At 46.9% G+C, this 21,515-nt stretch overlaps 3 protein-coding genes across 4 annotated transcripts in view; 1 reads left to right on the top strand and 2 right to left on the bottom strand.

Annotated features, from left to right (window-relative positions):
- LOC135816336 (protein inturned-like) overlaps nucleotides 1–21,515 on the bottom strand; it is a 36,010-nt gene that overhangs the window by 7,092 nt on the left and 7,403 nt on the right. Inside the window, exons 7-12 of the mRNA XM_065329656.1 lie at nucleotides 21,202–21,279; nucleotides 20,273–20,423; nucleotides 20,019–20,072; nucleotides 19,096–19,155; nucleotides 18,253–18,378; nucleotides 17,231–17,332 (exon numbers count right to left, since the gene is read on the bottom strand). Of these exons, the coding sequence (XP_065185728.1) occupies nucleotides 17,231–17,332; nucleotides 18,253–18,378; nucleotides 19,096–19,155; nucleotides 20,019–20,072; nucleotides 20,273–20,423; nucleotides 21,202–21,279 (571 nt within the window). The remainder of the gene's footprint in view (nucleotides 1–17,230; nucleotides 17,333–18,252; nucleotides 18,379–19,095; nucleotides 19,156–20,018; nucleotides 20,073–20,272; nucleotides 20,424–21,201; nucleotides 21,280–21,515) is intronic.
- Nucleotides 925–2,663, top strand: LOC135816474 (uncharacterized). 2 transcript variants are annotated; one of them, XM_065329675.1, is made up of 3 exons: nucleotides 925–1,427; nucleotides 1,506–1,730; nucleotides 1,875–2,663. In XM_065329675.1, the coding sequence occupies exons 1-3, from the start codon at nucleotides 996–998 to the stop codon at nucleotides 2,661–2,663; spliced, it is 1,446 nt and encodes a 481-aa protein (XP_065185747.1). In that variant the 5' UTR covers nucleotides 925–995. The 2 variants fall into 2 exon arrangements, with proteins under 2 accessions (XP_065185747.1, XP_065185754.1); XM_065329682.1 differs by lacking the exon at nucleotides 1,506–1,730.
- Nucleotides 10,521–11,744, bottom strand: LOC135816504 (collagen alpha-1(XVII) chain-like). The gene has a single exon (XM_065329703.1). The coding sequence runs from the start codon at nucleotides 11,742–11,744 to the stop codon at nucleotides 10,527–10,529; it is 1,218 nt and encodes a 405-aa protein (XP_065185775.1). The 3' UTR covers nucleotides 10,521–10,526.

Below are 21,515 nucleotides of genomic sequence, written 5' to 3'. Positions count from 1 at the left end.
TGAAGGGATACGATTCTCATCACATCATATCTGCCATTGGGAGAACGTCCACTGATGAGATTACGTATGTGAACGAGAAAGGACAAGAACGGGTACGTTACATATGCATGGTGTGTATGTGTGTGTGTGTGTGTGTGTGTGCGTGTGCGTGGATCATGATGTTTTTCTAAGAAGGAAGATCATTACTATGTTGGTACTCATATTCACGTTTATATGATTGATATTCATCTTTACAGCTGCACCTTAAAACTGTGTCTCCTCTTTTTCTTTCTTCTTCTCAGACCAAGCGTCTCGGTGCTATCAAAGTGATTCCCATCAACAGTGAAAAATATGTCACATTCGGATGGAGACAGTTCCAGTTCATCGACAGCCTGGCATTCTTGAACACCTCCCTAGACCGGTTGGTTTCGGCTACACCACCAGATGCATTCGCCCTTCTATCCGCACGATTTCCAGACGAGGATGAACGCAAACTGTTGACACGAAAGGGTGTCTACCCGTATGAATATATGGGGTCGTACGACCAATTCGAAGAAACGCGTCTACCACCCAAGGATGCATTCCACTCAACGCTAACGAACACGGTGAGTAGTGTGACAGATATAGTAGATCTTTCTCTCTTTCTTTTTTTACCATCTTACTTCGAAGTACTAAAATAAGCCAAAATGTGTTTGAACGCTTCCTGCAGCTTCATACTAAATAATTGATTGTGTGGGCGAACTACTAAAATAAGTTCGTTGATTTGTTTTTCTTTTTGGTGTACATTTTCTATTCCCTAGGGTATCAGTGATGAAGACTATGCCTATGCGCAAACAGTATGGACTGCGTTTGACTGTGAAGATCTAGGAGACTATCACGACCTCTACCTGGAGACTGATGTGCTGCTGTTGGCTGACGTTTTCGAAAACTTCACAAGAACTGCTCACGCAACCTATGGATTGGATCCCGCTAATTACCTCACCTTACCGGGATTTGCCTGGGATTCGCTGCTGAAAATGACGAAGGTGTCCCTTCATCTCATTTCCGACATTGACATGTTCAACTTCATTGAGCATGGCAAAAGAGGTGGCATAAGCATGGTGTCCGCTAGACACGCCACCGCCAACAACAGATATCTATCGGAATACAATCCAGACGAGCCGTCAAGCTTCATCCAATATTTAGATGCGAACAATCTATATGGATGGGCCATGTCTCAACCCTTGCCCGTGTCGGACTTCTGCTTTGAAGCAGTGACGGATGATCTTCTGGAGACGGTACTCGATCATCCAATGGACTCTTCGACGGGATACATGGTGGAGTGCGATTTAAGGATTCCAGATGGTGTGCATGACATGATGAATGATTATCCGTTGGCTCCTGAGAAGATGAAGGTGACACGAGATATGCTTTCTCCATATCAGACCCACATGGCAGAGAAACTAATGGTAAGTCATGGTCTATCTGGTGGATATGCTTGTATTAATCTTCTAAGGTTTGTGTATATCTATACTGTACTCTTGTAGGTGAGCGGTTTGGAAGCGAAGAAACTGGTGCCAAATCTACTACCGAAAGAGCACTATGTTCTGCACTACAGAAACTTGCAGCAGTATGTGTCCTTGGGTGTGGAGATTACAGATGTGCATCGTGTGCTCTCCTTCACACAACACCCATGGATGAAGCCATACATCGACACTAATACTGACCTGAGAAAGCTATCAACTTCTGATTTCGAGAAAGACTTCTATAAGGTGGGTACTCCACATCATGTGTGTGTGTGTATTTAGCGATAGTGTGGGATCTAGTATGTACTGGAAGTGTGAATGACCTGAAGATAACAGTTTTCTTATTGTTGTTTTTCTTGTCTTTTTTTTTTGTATGCCTGTTTATCGTAGTTGATGAACAATGCTGTATATGGCAAGACCATGGAAAACGTTCGAAACAGAGTAAACATCAAGCTCATTCGTGAACAGGATGAAAAACCACGTCTCCAGAAAAGCATCAACAAACCTTCGTACATCCGCAGTGTAGCCTTTGAGAACGATCTGATAGCAATCGAGTTTGCCAGGACAAAGGTGACTCTCAATAAACCCATTTATGTGGGTACAGCCATCCTCGATCTGTCGAAGCACTTGATGTATTCCTTTTACTATGAAGTTCTCCTACCCCGCTATGGACAAAATGTACGTTTGCTCTACACTGATACTGATAGTCTGATCGTACATATTCAAACGGATGATCTGTACACCGATATGTCAAACAACATAACAGCCTATGACACATCCAACTATTCACCATCCCACCACCTGTACAGCACGGTCAACAAGAAGGTGGTAGGGAAGTTCAAGGACGAACTAGGTGGCAAACCCATCAAGGAGTTCATTGGTTTGCGGAGCAAGATGTACGCATACCGCTGTGAAGACAACGACGACAATGGCAAGCGTGCCAAAGGTGTGCAGAGAAGCGTGTTGAAAAACACCATAACCGTCGATGATTATCGAACATGTCTCGTCGAGGAGTCTCAGCTGAAGAGAACAATGAATGTTCTTCGAAGTCGACGACATTGCATTCACGGAGAGGAGCTACACAAGATTGCCCTCTGTGGATTCGACAGTAAGCGTTACATTCTGGAGGATGGTATCAACACCCTGGCATTCGGACACAAGGATATTCCAAAGCACTGAGGGATTTCCACACATACTAGAGCATATATCATATCTTCTCATGAAATACATTGTAAATACTATGCGATTCATAATATTCACGTTAATCCAAAGCATGAGCTACATTGTACATATGAAATGCTAATACTTTTTGAGATCATTCACATCCTTCTTTGTTAACCAGGTATGGAATTTTTCGTCTTGATAACCCTTCCATTTGACGAGCCGACTGTTCTTGTTGTATTTCAACACCTTATCGAATCTCAATCCTGTGTGTCTGGCATGTTGTAGCTCAGCTCCATAGAACTGTCCTTGAATGACTTCTCCCATCAGATCTTGAACACGATAGGTGTGGGGTACAGTGGGAAGGACATCGTTTACCACGAACACTTCCTCTGTCCAGTTGGGCGTGTACCCTTTCTCGAAATGACGTTTAGCCACAGCCAAACGCACATCATCACCCACTTTGAATTTAGCTGGTGATTGCTTCGAGTGTACGTCTGCATCTTTTGGTTTTCCATCAAGAGAAGCTTTCGTGGGACTCATGCCGATACTGCGATGTTTCGAGCTGTTGTACTTGACCATAAGCTGAGGAAGGACGTCAAGATACTGTGTCGTAGCTTTCTCCGTGAAATGGCGCCACATTCTGCCTTTCAGTGTTCTATTGAAGCGTTCCACCACCACGGCTTTTCCTTCGTTGTGGGTGCTGTACATGATGATGTTGTGATCCTTGACCCATTGCTTCATTGTTGCATTGTAGAACTCCTTGCCTTCGTCTACCCATAGTTTTTGTGGTACCCTGTTCGATGTTTTCAGGATCATGTCGAATGCATCCCTGACAGCAGAGCCAGTTTTGGTTTTCAGGGGTACTGCCCAGGCATAGCGACTGTAAAGATCGATGACGGTCAGCAGGAATTTGTAGTTCTTGTTGCTTCGGGCAAACCGTTGCATATCCACTAGATCGGCACTCCAGATGTGATCCACAGACCTGCTCTTCACCTTGCGTCTTTTGAAATGCACTCGTCTGGGTTTGTGCAATTCGTTAGCCAGTTGCGTGTGGAATGGTGTGGACTGCGACTTCTTCTTCTGTCTTCCATCATGAAGTGCTTTTTGCACTTTCGTATCCCACAAGGCTCCACCACCTCGCAAGGCACCTAAACTGAGAACCAGTTGATCGTTTTCCAGCTTTTCATCCTCATCGAAGACTCTTCGGAAAGTTCGAAGTGCTTCATCCAGACCATATTTGGAAAATAGCTTTCCCATCAATATGGCATACCATCCACATACTGCTGTGCTTCTGTCTTGAACGGCTTGGGTGTTGGTGATGATCTTACAGTCTGCATAGGCTTCTTTAAAGAAATCGCACAGTGCAGGTTCAGTGTAATCTTGCTCCATAGTGTATAGACTGCGTCCGAAACTGTCAAAAACCAGGATCACGTTTTGCTCGCGACACACGGTCAACCAATGATGTCCACCTTCTGGTGCATCGTACACCGGTAGAACGTTGTCGGTGTTGACGATTCAAAAGTCTCCATTGTTCAAGGGTGGTAAGAGGTCGTAACTTGTACACCCCACGAACCCTCCAACACCATTCAATCTTCCTTTGATGTCGGCACTGCTGAGAGGGTAGTCCATTCTTGATCATAGCCTGAAAATTTTCGCGCACGTGATCACATTGAACGTCCACTCAGGATATCCTTGATGATACGAGTGATCCTGCTTTTATCCTTCAGAACCTTTTGAATGAATGATGCATCGTCCACCATCACCTTTTGTGCTCTGATCATGAAATGCTCGGGATGGATCAATTTTGCTTCAGTTGTTCTACCATACGTAGAAGTCATATCGTTGAGATCTTGAAACTTGAGCTGCGATCCTGGTACAGCTAGCACTAGGGTGGCTAGTTCATGAATCTTTCGTTCTGATCGAAGGAATCCATCGACATGTTTGTGGATTCCCACCGCACCCGCTATGGTTGCAAACGGGTACCTGGACATGTAGATGCGATTCGTCTCGTTGACCAGAGTAGTGTAGTCGTTCATCGTCTGCGTCTTCAGGGCATCCGCAGCCGCTTCCACCCGACTCCTGAACCTCAGTCGATCTTCATCGTAGAGTTGCAGCAGTTGTGATCGGCTTGTGAAATAGTTGCTCTTCAAAAAGGTTGCCGGTATATTTGTATGTCGGAGGAAACTGTCCAGGATTTGTAGGATCCATCGGTCAAATTCGTGGTCTTGTAATAGATTGAAAGGCACTGATGTTAAAGGTGCCTTTCTCTTCTTCCTGACATCTGCAACGGAATCGCGAACTTGATCGGTAGTGGAATCATAGTTGAGTATGTTGGATGCAATCACATTTCTCACAGACGGGTAACTGATGTGATCGGGATTGTTTTTGAAGTGGGTGTCATATAGACGCTTTACTCGCGGATCAGCTTGCAGTTCCAACAGGGTGGAGGTGCTCAAACTGTGATCTGGCACTTGGGAAAGAACTTTCTTGACGCTTTTCAAGTAGGTATTTTAGTTATTACCTCCTTTTTGCCGCATGAGTGGTGGTATACCGAGAACTTCCCACGAATTTACTCTCTTCTTGAGGATGTGTTGAGGATGTTTCGACATAAACTGCAAGGTTTGCAACCTTTTACGCTTGGGTATCGAGAAGGATCCCTTTCTGGACCCCACCCTCTGTATACTGCTCGGTAGCCCATTTGAGAATTTCACCGTAAGATGCTCCATTCTTATTCATGATTGGAATTTTTTTTCAATGTTTCGGCTAACTTTTCGGCTAACTTTTCGGCTAACTTTTCGGCTAACTTTTCGGCTAAACACGCACATCAACGAGGTTTTTATTCAAAAGTCACCTTTAATGCAGTGTCTTCGCAATACGTGTAGTACTGATTAGAAGAGCAATCAATGGTTAGGATAGGTCTGCGACACACCGCCAATAACTTCTCATACAATCTAAAGATAATGGATGACTTCGTGCACAGACCACCAAACAGAGTATTGAGATAACGCTTGATATTGCTTTTATCAGTGAAGCGAAATAGATACATAAAGTTTGCATTGATCTTCATGTCTTTAATGTTATCAAAGCTCTGAGAGAGAAAGAACACGTTCAACTTATGATGATGACTGTACATGGTGAAGAACTTGTAGAGACACTCTCTTTGACTGCCGTGCTTCAAACCCATCACTCTGATGTCATCAATGATCACATAGGTGTTAGGCTGGAGATCCATGTCTTCGATACACTCGGGCATGGTGCTGTAATGCTTGAAGGATTTGAGGCTTGGGAGACGATACTGATCGGCCGGCGTGTTGGAGATGACAACTATACGCTCAGGTTGCACGCGTTTCAGGAGCTTGATGAGAAAGTAGGATTTACCCATGTTGCTCTGTCCCAGAAACAATACGTTTTGACCCCAGGATTTCAGAGCAGGAATGATTTCCGTGAACCAATCCTTAGACTCGAACTGAAGACCAGGAATGTGCAGCCCGTGTCGAGCAGTGGCCGTGGTCGGAACATCGTCGTTCCTTACGGGACTAGTCTTTTTCTTCCTCCCGATTTCCTGTCCAAGGAGCGAGATAAAGTCCATGATCAGATGTTGTAGGATGGACCGATGTGTGCGGAACTCATAGAAGACGGTCCTGCACTGTTAATGTTCTGTCGAATTTTTTGAGCAAATGGAGTTTCAGGACGGGTTAGGGATCTACGAGGTGCAGACAGGAACGATGAAGCTTCGTCGAGGGCACGATGTCCTAGTTTTTTGAACAAGGCCCTTCCTTGTTTCTTTATTCCTCGTGCACTGCGGCCTTTGGAACGAACTTGACGAGCTGGCTTCTTGGTTTTTCGAGATGCTCGTTGACGAATCTTCTTCGGTGCATGCCGACGACGACGACTTTTAGTGCGCTTCATGGCACCTGCTGAGCTTCCCTTCCTTACTCCTCTGCCGAATATTTTATCCATTACGTTGTCACCCAGTGATGCCATGGTACCCATGGCCAAGGGAGCAGCCAGATTCGTCAGGAGTGGTATGGCCTTGGCGGCTAATCCTGGTGGAATGGCTAGACCGCCTCGGTGCATGGCAGGGTTGTAAGCTGTTTTCATTTGCGCTTCCACAATGTCTCCGGACTCTCCTCTCCCCAAAAGCATGGGAAGAAGTGTCATTCCTGCCATGGCAGCCAGGGGTCCAAGTCCACAGCGTTGCATTGCATCTTGTTTTGTCGTGGGTTCCGCCATCTGTTTTTCCATCTCATCCGGTCCAGCACCGATTAGGTTTTTCCAGAAGCTCTTTTTCCAGAAGAATCCACCGTGTTGTCGACTCGATGTTTTCAAATCACCACCGTAGACACGATGTCTGGTCTCCAGGTCACCACCTTCCATGATGCCCTTTTACTACTAGGTCGGAATTAATTCATACAACTTCGGCTTTGATACCTTCATCTTTGCTCATGGTGTACAAGTACTTGTCCATGCAGAGAAGGTTGACTTTGATCGAGGCACCATTTTCGCTAGGTCTCCTCACGGGGGCGTTTGTCACGTCGCTAAATTGATAGTCGATGGACAGATTTCCTCTCGATCTTGGATTGTCTGTGGTCCGATCCAGATTCAAGTTGATAGGCACCATAAAGTAGTGATTGCAGTAATCTGCAGCGGTGATGGGGATTTGCGTTCCATACGTCTTGCCGAAAAAGTCTTGAACCAGATTGTAGCCACGCAGGTAGGAGGATTTGTTGTAATCGTAGAAGTATTGCCCTTCAGTATTACGACTCACATCCCACTGGAACTTGAGCGGGTTGTCAAAGAGCGTCTGGTCGTTGACAGTGAAACGAAGTTGACTGAGATTTGCATGAATCATGGCCAGTCTGTTCGAAGAATGCGATGCTTCACCTCCAGCCAATGCTGGCTGTGTACCATGAGTCAAATCTGTGAAGAACAGGATCATCCTGCGTGGAATGTCCGCATTGTGAAGCAGTTCCAGTGTACCAGCATCATCTGAAATGCTCTTTTGTATGAGACGAGGGCACCACGTGTGGAAATAGAGTTGTTTGGGAAGGCGTACACGATCGGTGAGATTGGGTTCCATGCGATAGGTAGTGTACACAAAGTCCAATTGGAGTAGATCGATCTCAATATCACCGACGCTCAGAGCACTGTTGGCACCACCGCCTTGATCGCTAAGCATGATGTATCTGGAAAGCTCGGATTGTGGCAGATCAAAGCGAAGCTTCACCTGTGTACCCGGGGGTAACCAAGCATCGTCCTGATTGAAAAACGGTAGGAAGGGTCTCAGCTTGTACTGAAACCGTCCAACAGCTGCACGAAGTGCATTTTCCTGAACCGTGTTGGAGAAGCCTTCGTTGGTGACAAGCTCGACGGTGGGTGCACGCTTGGGTGTGAAATTAGCGGCGAAATCCGGTGCTTGTGCTGCATTAGCGTTTGCAGCGTTTGTTTCGAAGGCATAGCCATGCTTACGCTTCACACCAAGTTGATAGGGCGATAAATCCACACCTCTCAATGCTCTTTGCGGATCCAGTTTCTGTAGACCGTAGAGATCCGAGTCCACGTACTGAAGGCGTTCGCTGCTGCTTTCCATTAGACTGAGGATATGCTGAACCATTTGCATGTCGGCAACTTTACTCGATTGCGTGACCTCTGTTCCGTTGATCTCCACTCGAATGTTCTTGAACCACGAAAAGGCTGGTGACGTGGTGCACACCCATCGCGTGTAGTCTCCAGGCTGGTTATTGAGATTGTTTTTGACACTATAGCGCATTTTCACGATGAAATAGCTCTCCCCCAGAGCAATGAAATTCGGCGACGAGATGTCTAGTTCATTGTTCAGGGATGGTGGTGATCGATCTGCTGTGGAAAAGAGTCGTACTCCGCGTCTACCCTCAAGCAACGAGAGTTTCTTCTCCGTCCTGTCGAGGATGTTCTTCTGAACGATCTTCGTGTTGGTCAGGAGTCCCGTGAAGGACTCCGGAGCTTGTGGTGAGTATATCTCCTGTGCCATTCTTGCGAGTCACATTATAATAGGGGTGAATTTTTTTTAAAGATCCAATATCCAGTGTCTTGCGAAAGTCGTTCATCATCGATATCAATCGTTGATGCTCCTCGTTAGTGAGCTTCCCATCTTCCAGAGTAATGCCCAATTCCAACATGAACGAGTCTTCAGCTCTCTCCATCTGCTGCAGTTGTTCAATACACTTGACAAGCTGACGTTTGGTGTCGAGAACGTGTTTACCAATGCATGCCATGATCACACCGATGATCGTGCTACTGATGGCGATGATTCGAATGCGATGTTCTCCAGATACAACACCACTCCCTTGAAGGATATTGAGAATGGTTTGAATGAGTATGAGAAAGGACAAGATTGCAGTGTTGTAAATTACGTACTTCTCCCGGCAACGCACCTTTTCGCTCTCCAATTTCTTTCGTTTTGCTATATCCTCCACCATGTCACGCACGTGACGGACACGAACATCTGGAAGATCCATCTAAGTAGTTGTGTTGGTGATCCGAAGATGAAGGTAGACGGGATATCCGGAAGTAATGTGTTCACCGGTGTTGAATTTCAACCAGAACGAAATGCTAGTCACGTTTTTGTGTGGAAGCAGCAGTCGTTTGTCTTCTTTCCCGAACACGTAGTTATTCAAACCGTTGAGGGTTTGAATAAGAAAAGTCTTCAGCACCCTCGAATCAGTATTGTCTTCGTACTCCACAGCAGGTCCAATGAGGTCGGTGTAGAGCAGGACAAGTCTTCTGCCTTTTGTCAGATCCACAGCGAACGGGAACGTGTGAGATCCCTCGATCGTGTATGGCTTGAGAATAGTGCCCACACCCAGGACCAATGCGGGTGAGTCCTTCTTCAACAAGCACCGTTTATTCCTGGGTACCGAGACACTTATGCGGCTGGTGTGACGAGAATAGGAAAACACAATGTCTCCGTGTCCTGCTCGTTTCAGAGTGGCATTGATAATAGACACCAAATCGTCTACATCGCTGTATGTTCCCGTCTTGATGGAAAGTCTATCCTCTTCTTCTTCTTCTTCTTCTACACCATGTACCACATAGAGTGTACTTCAAACTGAGCCGATTCAACATGCAGGACTTTATCACGCGTATCGAGCTCCTTCACATTTAGAGTAAAGTTCGGTTTGTGCAATCCCCTGCTCACGCCCGACGTGTTGTTCGCCACTGTCAATATCACAGACATTCTGGTGTTGTGATGACACTCACTATAGATAGGTTTTATTTTTCATTTTCATCTCAAGAATGTAGTGTAGCATGTGTGCTATATATTATGTACAATCAAAGTAGCACTTTCATATATCGTAGTGTGCCATGAGTTCTGTGTGGATGCGCTGGATTGTATGAGAAGATAAACTCTCTGCAAAGTGCAAATGACAGAACAACTTTGATGAAGTGCCGTTGAAGAATTGAGTACCACCAATGCTATAATTGCAATCTTCGATTCCATTGGTCCTGGAAAATGGGACAGTGTCTAAGTTGGAATGTATCAAAATGGAGTTTACGTATAGAGTGAATAGGCCCTCTGAATTCCGAGCGTAACTTATGACACACTTTGTACCCAAGAGATCCGTCATGCTCGACACAGGTTTATCCAAAGCCGCCGATAATTGGTTCGCTAAAGACGAAACGGGTATGTTGAATGATGAATGGCCGGGACGCGTGAAGTAGTTGCCACTTATGTGGGTGGCAGTGAACAACACGTACAAACTATCCAAGCTGAAATTTCCGACAGTATCGATATCGAATGCCTTCAATGCCATGTTTCTAGGGTCAGGTGCGTCCACTTGAATTACTTGGAACATTGCAAAAGACATGTTGTCGTGAAACAGATTGACGAATCGTTCTCTAATGGAAACTTGGCTGGGTTGTGTAATGTTGAGGTAGAAGTGATCGTCTCGGACTAGGGTCGATGCTGTTCACGTTGATTCTCTTGTCCTTCATGTCAACGATATTTCCCCCTCTGTATCTGTTTCTGCTCACCCTGTTGACGGATTCAAATCTGCTAGGATGAGAGTATATGTAGAGGTAGGAGTTGCTCCGAATGAGAGGTAGTAGATGAAATGGATCGGATAAGTTCTGATTTGATTGCGGACCCACGGGGCCTCTGGCTCCTGGAGGACCTATGGGGCCGACGATTCCTTGGGGGCCCACAGGACCTCTGTTTCCTGGAGGACCGGTTGGACCGATGGTTCCTTGGGGACCCATGGGACCTGTGGTTCCTTGATCACCTTGCACACCACGTTCACCTTGTGGGCCGTCTTGCCCATCTTCTCCTCTAGGCCCAATCTCACCTTCAGGACCGACCAATCCACGTTCTCCACGTGGTCCAACTTCACCTCTGGGACCTTCTGGACCAGGTATTCCTTGATCACCTTTTTGACCGCGTTCACCACCTTGCCCATCAGCTCCTCTAGGCCCAGTCTCACCTTCAGGACCGATCAATCCACGTTCTCCACGTGGACCAGCTTCACCTCTTGATCCATGAAGCCGACCAAACGCCATCCATTTCGAGCTGAATTTCTTGTACACGATGAGCGTGGTTGCATCGAGATAGAAGTCACCATTTCTCCCTACAGAGTTCAGTGGCATGCCACCTCCGCTAAGCCATCCCAATCCCCGATCACCACGAGGTCCTTTCATCTTGCGCACAGTGTCCATACCAGTTTGCAATCTCGATGATGCTTGTTGGATTTCATTCTTGACCCAACCGGCAGGGACAGCACATGTCAAAGAACTATCATCGTACGCCAAATTACAGATGGAATGCTCGTTCATATCGAGGTTAGCATCCATGGACACGGATCCATCTGTTTTCACGTGCAGCTCATCAGCTGCTATGGCTTGATCTGTGTAGCGCGTAGATCTGTTTTCCACATCTTCCACTTTGCTCTCATCGGCTTTCTCCTCCTTCAGTTTCTCCACATCATGAACCAAGGTGTTTTCGGTGTCATCGTTCCCCACAACTGATTGTATTTCGGTAATATCATTCTGCATGCTTTGCATGTGCTTGAGGGAAGTCTCCTCCCCATCACTCCTATGGAAATGCGTAGCCCAGTACGCCATCTTCACACACACACACGCACACACACACACACACTGTTCTAATTATGATAGGAAATATTCTCTTTCTCAAATAAATCATTATGATACTCATGTGTGCTAGTGGTAATCTAATGAAGCGATGATATGTTAGCAAGAGAGAGAGAGAGAGTGAGAGAGCATGAAAAAAAAAAGGGTTAGGACATAAAGTCTTTCTGATCAATCAATGTGGTAAGATAGACTAAGCATTTAGCAGATTCAAGTCCAGTGAATTGTCCGGTAGGGTGTCAGGGAGAGACGCTGCCGCCGCCACCGTTGTGTCAAACGCAATGTCAGCAGTCACGTTGTCAGCAGTGCTCCACTTCTTGAGGAATGCAATCACCATTCGAGTCAATTCAGTCTCGGGAAGGTCTTGCACGGTGTCGTGATCCCTTTCACAAAGCCGTGAGTCTACAAACATCAGGGGGATTGCCGAAAGCCATGCCTTGAATTCGCACTTCTCCCTGTTGAAAGATATAGTGGAAGGATGCAGATAGAGCTGACACTCTTCGTTCATCGGGAAGTTGGGTATACCCTTGGTTGGCTTGAGATACAAAGCAGTCACACTCTTCCCTTGGTACATTGCAGGGAAGATGTTACTCCGTATCCTGTCGATATGTGGAGATCTCACGGCACGTCTCAAAGGTGTTGAGGTCTTCAGGAAGAATTGAATGAGATCGTCTTGTGAAGCCTGGACGTACAGCTTAAGTTGACCAAAGCGTCCTTCACATACCGTGCCATTGACAAGCATGCCCGGTAAATCACCGCGCGTATAGTAGAAATCGGTGCCAGGAGCAACATGATAGTCGTGGGCGGTCTTGCTGTACATTGTTTGAACACACTCTGCTGCCCCATCCGTAATAATGGTGGCGGCACCTGGTAGTATGGTAGGACGAGGAGATGGCATCTTGATCTTAGGCAGAGGCTCCAGATTCGGATTACGGCTAGCACGTCGCTTGTGGAGACCGGGTTTCTTTATCGTCTTGATAGCGAACGGGTCAATACCCAAACAGTCCACAACATCTTCACCAGCAACAACAGCATCAGTGGCCATCATGATATCAGTCACGAGAGATCCAGAGAGATCCAGAGGGAGAGAGAGAGAAGGCTTGAGCAACGAAACAACAAAGGCAGTTGTGAGTGAATGGAGGACTGTGCTTGCACATATATACCCTTTTGACCGCCGCCGAGTTTGAAATAACCTCCTATGGGAGGTGACGACCTTGGAGAACACGGTGAAATTGTTCAAGAATCAACCAATCAGAGGACACGGTGAGCAGATGATAAGATTTAACCAATCACAGCACGACTTGCACTTGACCTGTCGGAACATGTCTCGGTCATGACTGAACGTGTCTCGACCATGTCTCAGAACAGGTTCCCGAGAGTGTAAATCTCCAACGCATTGCTAACATTGATGACGTACTGCAGTCTTGGTAAATTGATAGAGTATGTTGGCAAGATCAGGTGGGAGAGAGGTCACGTGATCTACTAAATATTCCAGACTGTAGTCATGCCAACAATAGGCATCTATTAGAAGATGCATCATGGACAGGTCTGCAGGTGACATCAAGGACAAATTAACTTTCAGAGTGTTCAGCTGTCTAGCGGACAGAGGACCCTTGATGTGTTCCATGAGATGTAGAAGAAGCATCAGTGGAAAACATGATGGAAGAGGTTGTGTAATGCGGCTGCTTCTCAACCATGATACATTACTGCGCGGTAAAGAAGAACGCAGTGTGCGCACTGCATCATGATCCTCATGAAGTATACACGATAATGCTATTGCATAGTTCATGCTTTTATAGCTACTGGACTTCTTCATTGCTTGCAGTGCCTCTTGAACAGGGTGAAACTGTGCATGCGGTAAAGTGAACTCGATCTTGTTGAGAAAATGAACAAGATGACGATTCACACCTTGAATGCGATCGGAATCCGTGTAGGTCTTTATGCTAGTACAACGCTCTCTCCACTTTACCTCGGGCATGTAAATGTCCGCCATTACCAATCCACACTGAGAACAAACTCTATGACCAGCATGCTCAACTTGTTCTTCACGATGATAACACACTTCTTCACTTTCCTCTATCTCCTTCTTCTTCTTCTTGTCACGACGTTGACATGATGTTCAACGTCATGAGATTATTTGCAGTACACGTCATAGTTTGTGTTCTCTACCCCGGTTTGTTTCCGCGTTCCCACACCGAAGCGGGGCCGCGTGTTTATTATTTCTACTGACTCACTCGCCTCTTGGCGACTTCCTCCATGTTTTTTCCTCCTTTTTTGCTCTGCGCAAGCGCCTTGCGCTTTAGTCGTCGTCTTCTTTCAGTTCACAGCAAGAACAATAATTTTACCTCTTGTGCAGTGTCAGTCAAATTCAGTCAAATCAAGCTCTCCCGATCCCAAGAAACTGTCTGGCGTGTGCACACTTCTTCTTCTTTTCCTCCAGCGCACATTGCTTCTTTGAACGAACATAAGCATACAGGATCTCAAATTCAGAATCCATTTTCACTGCACCACAACAACTTGAAACTGACTGGATCATCATTCAAGAACACACCTTTTATACTTACATAATCATGACACCATATTACCTTATTGTTTAGGGTAGAGCATAACACCCCAATACATATTTTCAATAATACCCCTTTTTTTGAGGTAGGGGCACCCCCTGACACATATTTTATCCGCAAAAAAACCGGGCCAAACATAATTTTCACCGCAAAAATGGGGTACTATTAGTACCCCATTTTTCAATAATACCCCATTTTTTGGGACCCGGGCGCCCCCTGGCCCAGAACCCGCTCGTTCCTTACTACTTGGGTGGATGGATGGATAGGTGGACCTGCTGCCGCCGTCGAATGGTCATCGTCAGTACCGGCTGGTCATCGTCAGTACCGGCTGGCCATCATGGACACATTCACCCGTTGGTGTGACGCCATTCCTCTCACCTCCAGTGATTCTGTTGTAGCTGCCACCGCTCTGCTACATCAGTGGATCAGTAGATTTGGCGTGCCGTTGACTATCACAACAGATCGTGGTGCTCAATTCTAGTCAAATCTACTGCGACACCTCCTGTCTCTTCTTGGTGTAGCTTGCATCTGCACGACATCCTACCGCCCAACCGCCATGGTGCTTGCTGTGTACGCCGATCCCGAGACCCTTGGTCGGGAGCGTCCACCGCACCTCGCCAGCGCAGCGCATGTAGCGCCTACAAACCCATTGGTTTTCGTTTTGTCTTCGTTTTATCTTCTTTCGTAGGTAAGTGCAATGTGATAAAAATTAAATTAAAACAGTGCCTGCATCACCACTTAAAGGGATCCCTGAAGGCAGTAGAAGCAGGAGCTCATTGGTTCACCGCCTTGCCTGTGATACTGAGTATACGAACGCTTCACAAGCCCAACCTCGGCTGCTTTGGTCTACGGCACAACCCTCCGTATTCCAGGTGAATCCGTCGCTTCGTCTGAGTCGCCTCCTTCCGTGGCACCATATGAGACCATCTCCGCCAATTCATGCGGCGTCTGCACTCAGACCCGGTCCACCACTAAGGCACTATGTTGCTGCTGACCGCCCAACCTACCAGCCCAAGGATCTTGTCACAGCCAGCCATGTTTTCGTCCAGCACGACGCCATACGTCAGCCACTCCAGCCGCCACACGACGGTCCATACCGAGTTCTAGATCGTCATGCAGACAACTACCACTTGGACATTAACGGTTCTGCTAGGGTAGTTTCCCTAGATCGCTTGAAGCCAGCCTTTCTTGCCATTTGACTTGGGTTTCATTCCGTCACCTTTTCTTTCTCCTTTTTTCTTCATCTTCTCCTTTTTTTTCCTCGTATCATGGATTATCTCATTTATACTTTCTCAATCCACTGGCAGGGGAGTATTGTGGCGTTTCACACCTTTCTCACCTCTCCGCGCGCTCTTTCTACTCAACTCTGCTAGTTCTTAGTTTTTCACTCTCTTTCTGGTTTTCATCTTGGACGGTCTGCTTGGTATCTTCTACGCTCCGGTGTTCCTTGTGTGAGTAGGGGGACTGGGTTTGGTTGGCATGTCGAGCTTACGTAGTTGGTGGTGCTCCAAAAACAACCACAGTCCTACTGTACTGCATTGCATCTAGATAAGCCCATTGCGCAATCACGTAATTTGTACCATGAACACCCCACACATGTACAGGTCTGCTCTCGATATAACAACTCTCACTTGTACATAAACCTCGTTAGTACATTAAAAAATCAAATCCCGCGCCGAAACAGCATCACTCCCATACAAAATTTGTTCTACACAACATAATCCTACATAACATAAACCTCGACATAACACACGCTACGGCGGTCCCCGACGTGCGCACTCTCGATACAACATAAATTCACGTGCACGGTATGATCAAGCGGTAGCTGTAGCTAGGCAGTTTAGGCCAGTTTAGTCCTACATAACGTAAACCTCGGCATAACGCACCCTACGGCGCAGTCCCCGACGTGTACACTCTCGATACAACGTAGATTCACGTGCGCGGTACAATCAAGCTGTAGCCGTAGCTAGCCTGTTTAGTCCTATGTGCATATATTCTGCGGCATTGATGGTATCTGATGTCGATGGTGGTACAGTGTGTATATGTTTGCACGGTTGAACCCGCCTTGTAATACCCTTCATTTTGAGGTGCATCTTGTATTTTACACATGGTTTTCTACATAACATAACTCTCGATATAACATAATGTTTGCGTGGTCCCAGAGATTACGTTATATGGAGAGTAGACCTGTACACAGCCACCTGGGCATGATCGTCCGGGCCGCGGGGTGTTGAACAGTGCATGGCTGATCCCAGCGTACTCACATGCATTACTCATACCTTTCATATTTGGCAATGCGCAATGGGCTTATTTGCAGTAGGGTACACACACTCACATCTTGTCAGGCCGTGTGCCACCAGGCACTGGCCGCAAAGCTGGACTCCAGACCACATCTTTACGGGGAAGGCCTGCATTATTGCATGCAGTGAATGCCATCGGTTATCGGCCAACTGCACAATTGCAAGCCCAGCACCAGTGTCTCACCTGGGCAGTGACCTAGTGATTCGGCTACCAGGTATCGCGCACACCCGTAGCCTGTTCTTGCTACAGGAATATGTCCACTTGAACTCACCCAAAAGGTTGCTTGGTAGACCAAAGCACCCAGAACTATTTCGGTCTTCGAAAAAGACAGGTACGTGTGTGAATCACACCATGCATGCAAGGCATCGACCTGTCACACATGATACCTTATTTTCTGGAGTATAAGCCGCACACCGTGAGATGTTTTGCCATGAAATACAGACATCTACCCTGTTTATCAACGTTAATTTGACCGCCGTAGTACAAACCACCCCGCCTTTTGTTTGGGGTGAATTACTGGTGTTTCAAGTGCGGCGTATACTCCGGGGGAGACACAATACTAGCACACACTGACTGGTGACTGGCAAGGCAGCTTACAAATCCGACGATGAGGAGGAACGTGCGGCCAGTCTGCTCAACGTACGCCGGATCCTCCGGTTGATTCTCACTCACAAGCGGGCCACGACGCGACAAGAAGATCTGTGCCGGAACAACACAGCACAACGATACGATAGTGTGAACGCTGTGCATTGCAGACATAGCCATAGACTGTATGCACTACACCAGGCAGAACAACAGAGACAAAAAGCTTTCTCGTTACTCCGAGTTTCGTGTTCAAAACACTCAGACGTTAAAACATAATAATGCTATTCGCCAAGTATATAGGGTAATTGTAATGCAGGCCAAGGCAGTGCTAGGGTATTGAGCACCATTTGCAGCAAGGACTTCAGACACTTTGACTTTGCGCACTATACGTGAATAGGATTCATCAAGAACAGACATAGTTACTGTACACATTGAAGCTGGAAAGCTGACCTCAGATCACAATCTGCATGCCAACACGTGGACTGCACGGCTCTGCTGGGTACCGAAATCCCACCGCTGGCTAGACAACTGTGCCGTCAGCTGCTTTGAGTGCTTGGTTACGCCACACACCGTACGCAACGAGTACAGTTCCACGCTTGGTGTCGTCTCTCTCTCTCTCTCTCTCGTGTTCTCTCTCTCTCTCTCTCTCTCACTGATGGGACAGAACAACCAGCATGGCTTAGGGATCGGATTTCATTCGCCAGCACTCTACAAGAGTGCTGGCCATGATCAGAGCTGTATGCGGATTGAATTAAATGTGAGAATGCAGGTGCATCATTTGCTCTCCTACCAAGCCAACAAAGACATGAATACTTCAGCATAACTAAAAGAGTACGAAAATTAATAGCGGTTGCAACTTTGGCGATGACTTGTAAGAAAGGGTTTGCTTCTCGTGTGCTCTGGTTGGCAGTCGTGAGTCAGTAAGTGTCAAGTCAAGTCGGCGGAATAGCGCGAGCTCCAGTGTGGGGAGCAAACCCTTTCTTATAATTAAAAGCGGAAAAGGAAACTGTGCAGGGACAGTAGTGTTACAGTACCTCGTGCCAGATGACCAACTGCCCAAGCCGCTGGCGGGAGGACAGCTGCAGCAAGCAGTAGTAGCGACAGTAGAGCGCTAGGTCCTGCGTGTCCTCCTCGGGAACGTGACTCTCGATTAGATAGCCCTGGTCACACAGCACGGACAGAAAGCAGATGAGTGTGACCAGCCGGAGAAGATCTAGGTAACGTGCGCCTCATCGGCATAGAGCATAATACAAACATAATACTCAATCTGCGGACAGAACTGTTTCGTCCTTTGTGGACTCATCAGCGCAGCACAGAGGAAATGAGGCCGACCCTGATAGCAATGAAAAATAAATTTTCCAAAGCCAGATTTAAACCAGGCCCGACCGTATGCTCAAACTGACAAGTCAGTGAATGCAAACAGCAAAGGCACTACCCCCCCCCCCCCCCCACACACACACAAATAACATGAACTTCATATGTACTTTGGGTGTGACCATGATAGTCCCACATGTATCAGTTTGTTTACCAGATACTATGTTATAAATGTGTGTGTGTGTGTGTGTGTGTGTGTGTGTGTGTGTGTGTGTGTGTGTGTGTGTGTGTGTGTGTGTGTGTGTGTGGGTGTGTGTTGTTGGAAGCTGTTTTCTATATTTTCTAAATTTTTCTTTGTAACTAAAGGAGTCAGACAGGCAGGATACACAAGCATTGTCACGGGAAAATGTATAGCAAATGCCACAGAGGGGGGGGGGGAGCTTAATGAAAAGCATGTACGGAGACATGTTGGAACAACTGCTGAGGCGATTAAAGCCAGGTCCGACAATGTTAAGTCTCGCGTCAGTGATGGCACACAATCCCACCCCAAAGCTTAGACTCACCTTGAAGAACAAGCACGAACCGAGAATGAGGAAGGGTCGTCGCATGTACAGCACTTCATCCTAAAGCAATGGCATCACATCAAACAATAATGCACACACACACACCCACACACACAGGGAACATATAGGTTGATTGTTGCGGAGCTACCAGGGACTACAGTCCATTCATAAAAAGATGGGTCCTGGCTCTGGCGAGCTCCCGTATTTGGCGATTTTTCGTGATTTCATCGTACACAGTGCAGTGCTGCGAACTTTGAAATTTGAAAAAGGGTCCAAAAAGGGTGCCTGAACTGGGGTTCGAACCGCAGAATGCACTGTTGCAGGCGGGGTCAAACGGCCTGGATTTTGATGGTTTTTCCCAATTCAGTGCTTTTAGGGCAAAACCTGGCCGAAATCCTATTCTTGCTATGGCTTGCGTTTTGGACAAAAAAACTTCAGAAACATAATTGGAAGAGGATTCCATATGGGATTGCAGAAAAAATTCTAAAAAAACTCAACGTTTGACCCATTTATGGCCAAAAGCTAGAAGTTCATTTTTTCTGAATGGACTGTAAACTGTGCAAATGCATGATACAATAACAGGTACATGGTCTCTAAACACAGGTACATGGTCTCTAAACACAGGTACATGGTCTCTAAACACAGGTACATGGTCTCTAAACACAGGTACATGGTCTCTAAACACAGGTGCATGGTCTCTAAACACAGGTACATGGTCTCTAAACACAGGTACATGGTCTCTAAACACAGGTACATGGTCTCTAAACACAGGTGAATGGTCTCAAAACACAGGTACATGGTCTCAACCGCAGGTGAATGGTCTCTAAACACAGGTGAATGGTCACGTGCTGCAGTGGTTGCTTGGCACAGGTTATTAACTTATTACCTGTACACACAGTTCCACTGTGACATCAGCTACTTACCAGTATGCTGTGGTCGTCTGCTTCCAGTTCACTCAGCACTGAGCTGATCTTACTCTACAGGAGAGTAAGGCAGAGAGAAAACACCAAACCAACCCAGCAAGACTTTGAGAGCAGGAGTCGAGACAGCAAGCGCCTTAAAACAACCGGCTATACTTGACTCGACAGAGCCTCTTCTCTGCAAAGAACATCAGCTGGCACGCTCCCATTCAAAGCAACAACCCATACTAGAGTATATACATAATTGTTAAACCTACCTGGACTTCAAACGGTATCGGCAGGCGGTGTATGCCATGCAGTGCGTCTGTAACATGGTGGTAGCCATCCCGGTCGCGACTGAGCAGCCGCTCGAATATCAGCGAGAACAGCTGGTCAAGTCGCTCCTTGTGTCGCTTCTTTGTGAATGCACTGTACAGTGGAGAAATCACACATGTGTGCACCGGGACATTTAGGTGTGCTGTACCCACTTTGCATCAGGTCAAAGAAACTATAGCTGGTCCAGTCCACAGTAGCTGGCTGAGCCCACTGTAATTGGTCCAACCCACTGTAGCTGGTCCAGCCCACTGTAACCGGTCCAGCCTGCTGTAGCTGGTCAAACCCACTGTAGCTGATCAAACCCACGTTAACTGGTCCAACCAACTACAACTGGTCCAGCCCACTGTAACTGATTCAGCCCGCTGTAGCTGGTCCAACCCACTGTAACTGGTCCAACTCACTGTAGCTGGTCCAATCCACTGTAGCTGGTCCAATCCACTGTAGCTGGTCCAATCCACTGTAGCTGGTCCAATCCACTGTAGCTGGTCCAATCCACTGTAGCTGGTCCAGTCCACTATACCTGACCCAGCCCACTGCTGGTCCTGCCCACTGCAACCGGTCCAGCCCACTGTAACCGGTCCAGCGCACTGTAACTGGTCCAGCGCACTCTAGCTGGTCAAGCCCACTGTAACTGATCCAGCCCATTGTAACTGGTCCAGTCCATTGTAGCTGGTCAAGGTCACACCAACTAAACTGATGGCTACCACATTCATAACATGAGGGCTACACACGTGTGACGCTGATAATCGGATGAAACCTAAAGAACCGTGTTATACATGTACTTGCGATGCTGCCTCGATGTATGTGCAATCAAGTCATGTACAATGGTTCAGTTCGAATGCTGGTACAGTACATGTATCCATCCACCTACCTATGAATGGATCCGAACGTGATCGTCAGAAGCCGATCAATGTCCTCCATCACACAGTCCAGGTAGAAGAGTGGTGCACTGACAACACACACACATACATTGTACACACACACACGCACGCACACACACACACACGCACACACACACACGCACACACAACAAGAAACAACCCCCGCATAAGATAACATTGCCACTGGAGGATTTCAAGGCACATGGCACTGCCATTCTGGACCAAAATTTCTGCTAGGGGTCCATCACCTTTCAGGAAGAAACAAAGCTACACACAACAACCCCACAAGCGCAGCTCACACGTC

Source organism: Sycon ciliatum, chromosome 1, assembly GCF_964019385.1.
Source record: "Sycon ciliatum chromosome 1, ocSycCili1.1, whole genome shotgun sequence".
NCBI lineage: Eukaryota > Metazoa > Porifera > Calcarea > Leucosolenida > Sycettidae > Sycon > Sycon ciliatum.
The sequence above is the reverse complement of the archived record's forward strand: the minus strand, read 5'-3'. Positions and strand labels throughout refer to the sequence as shown.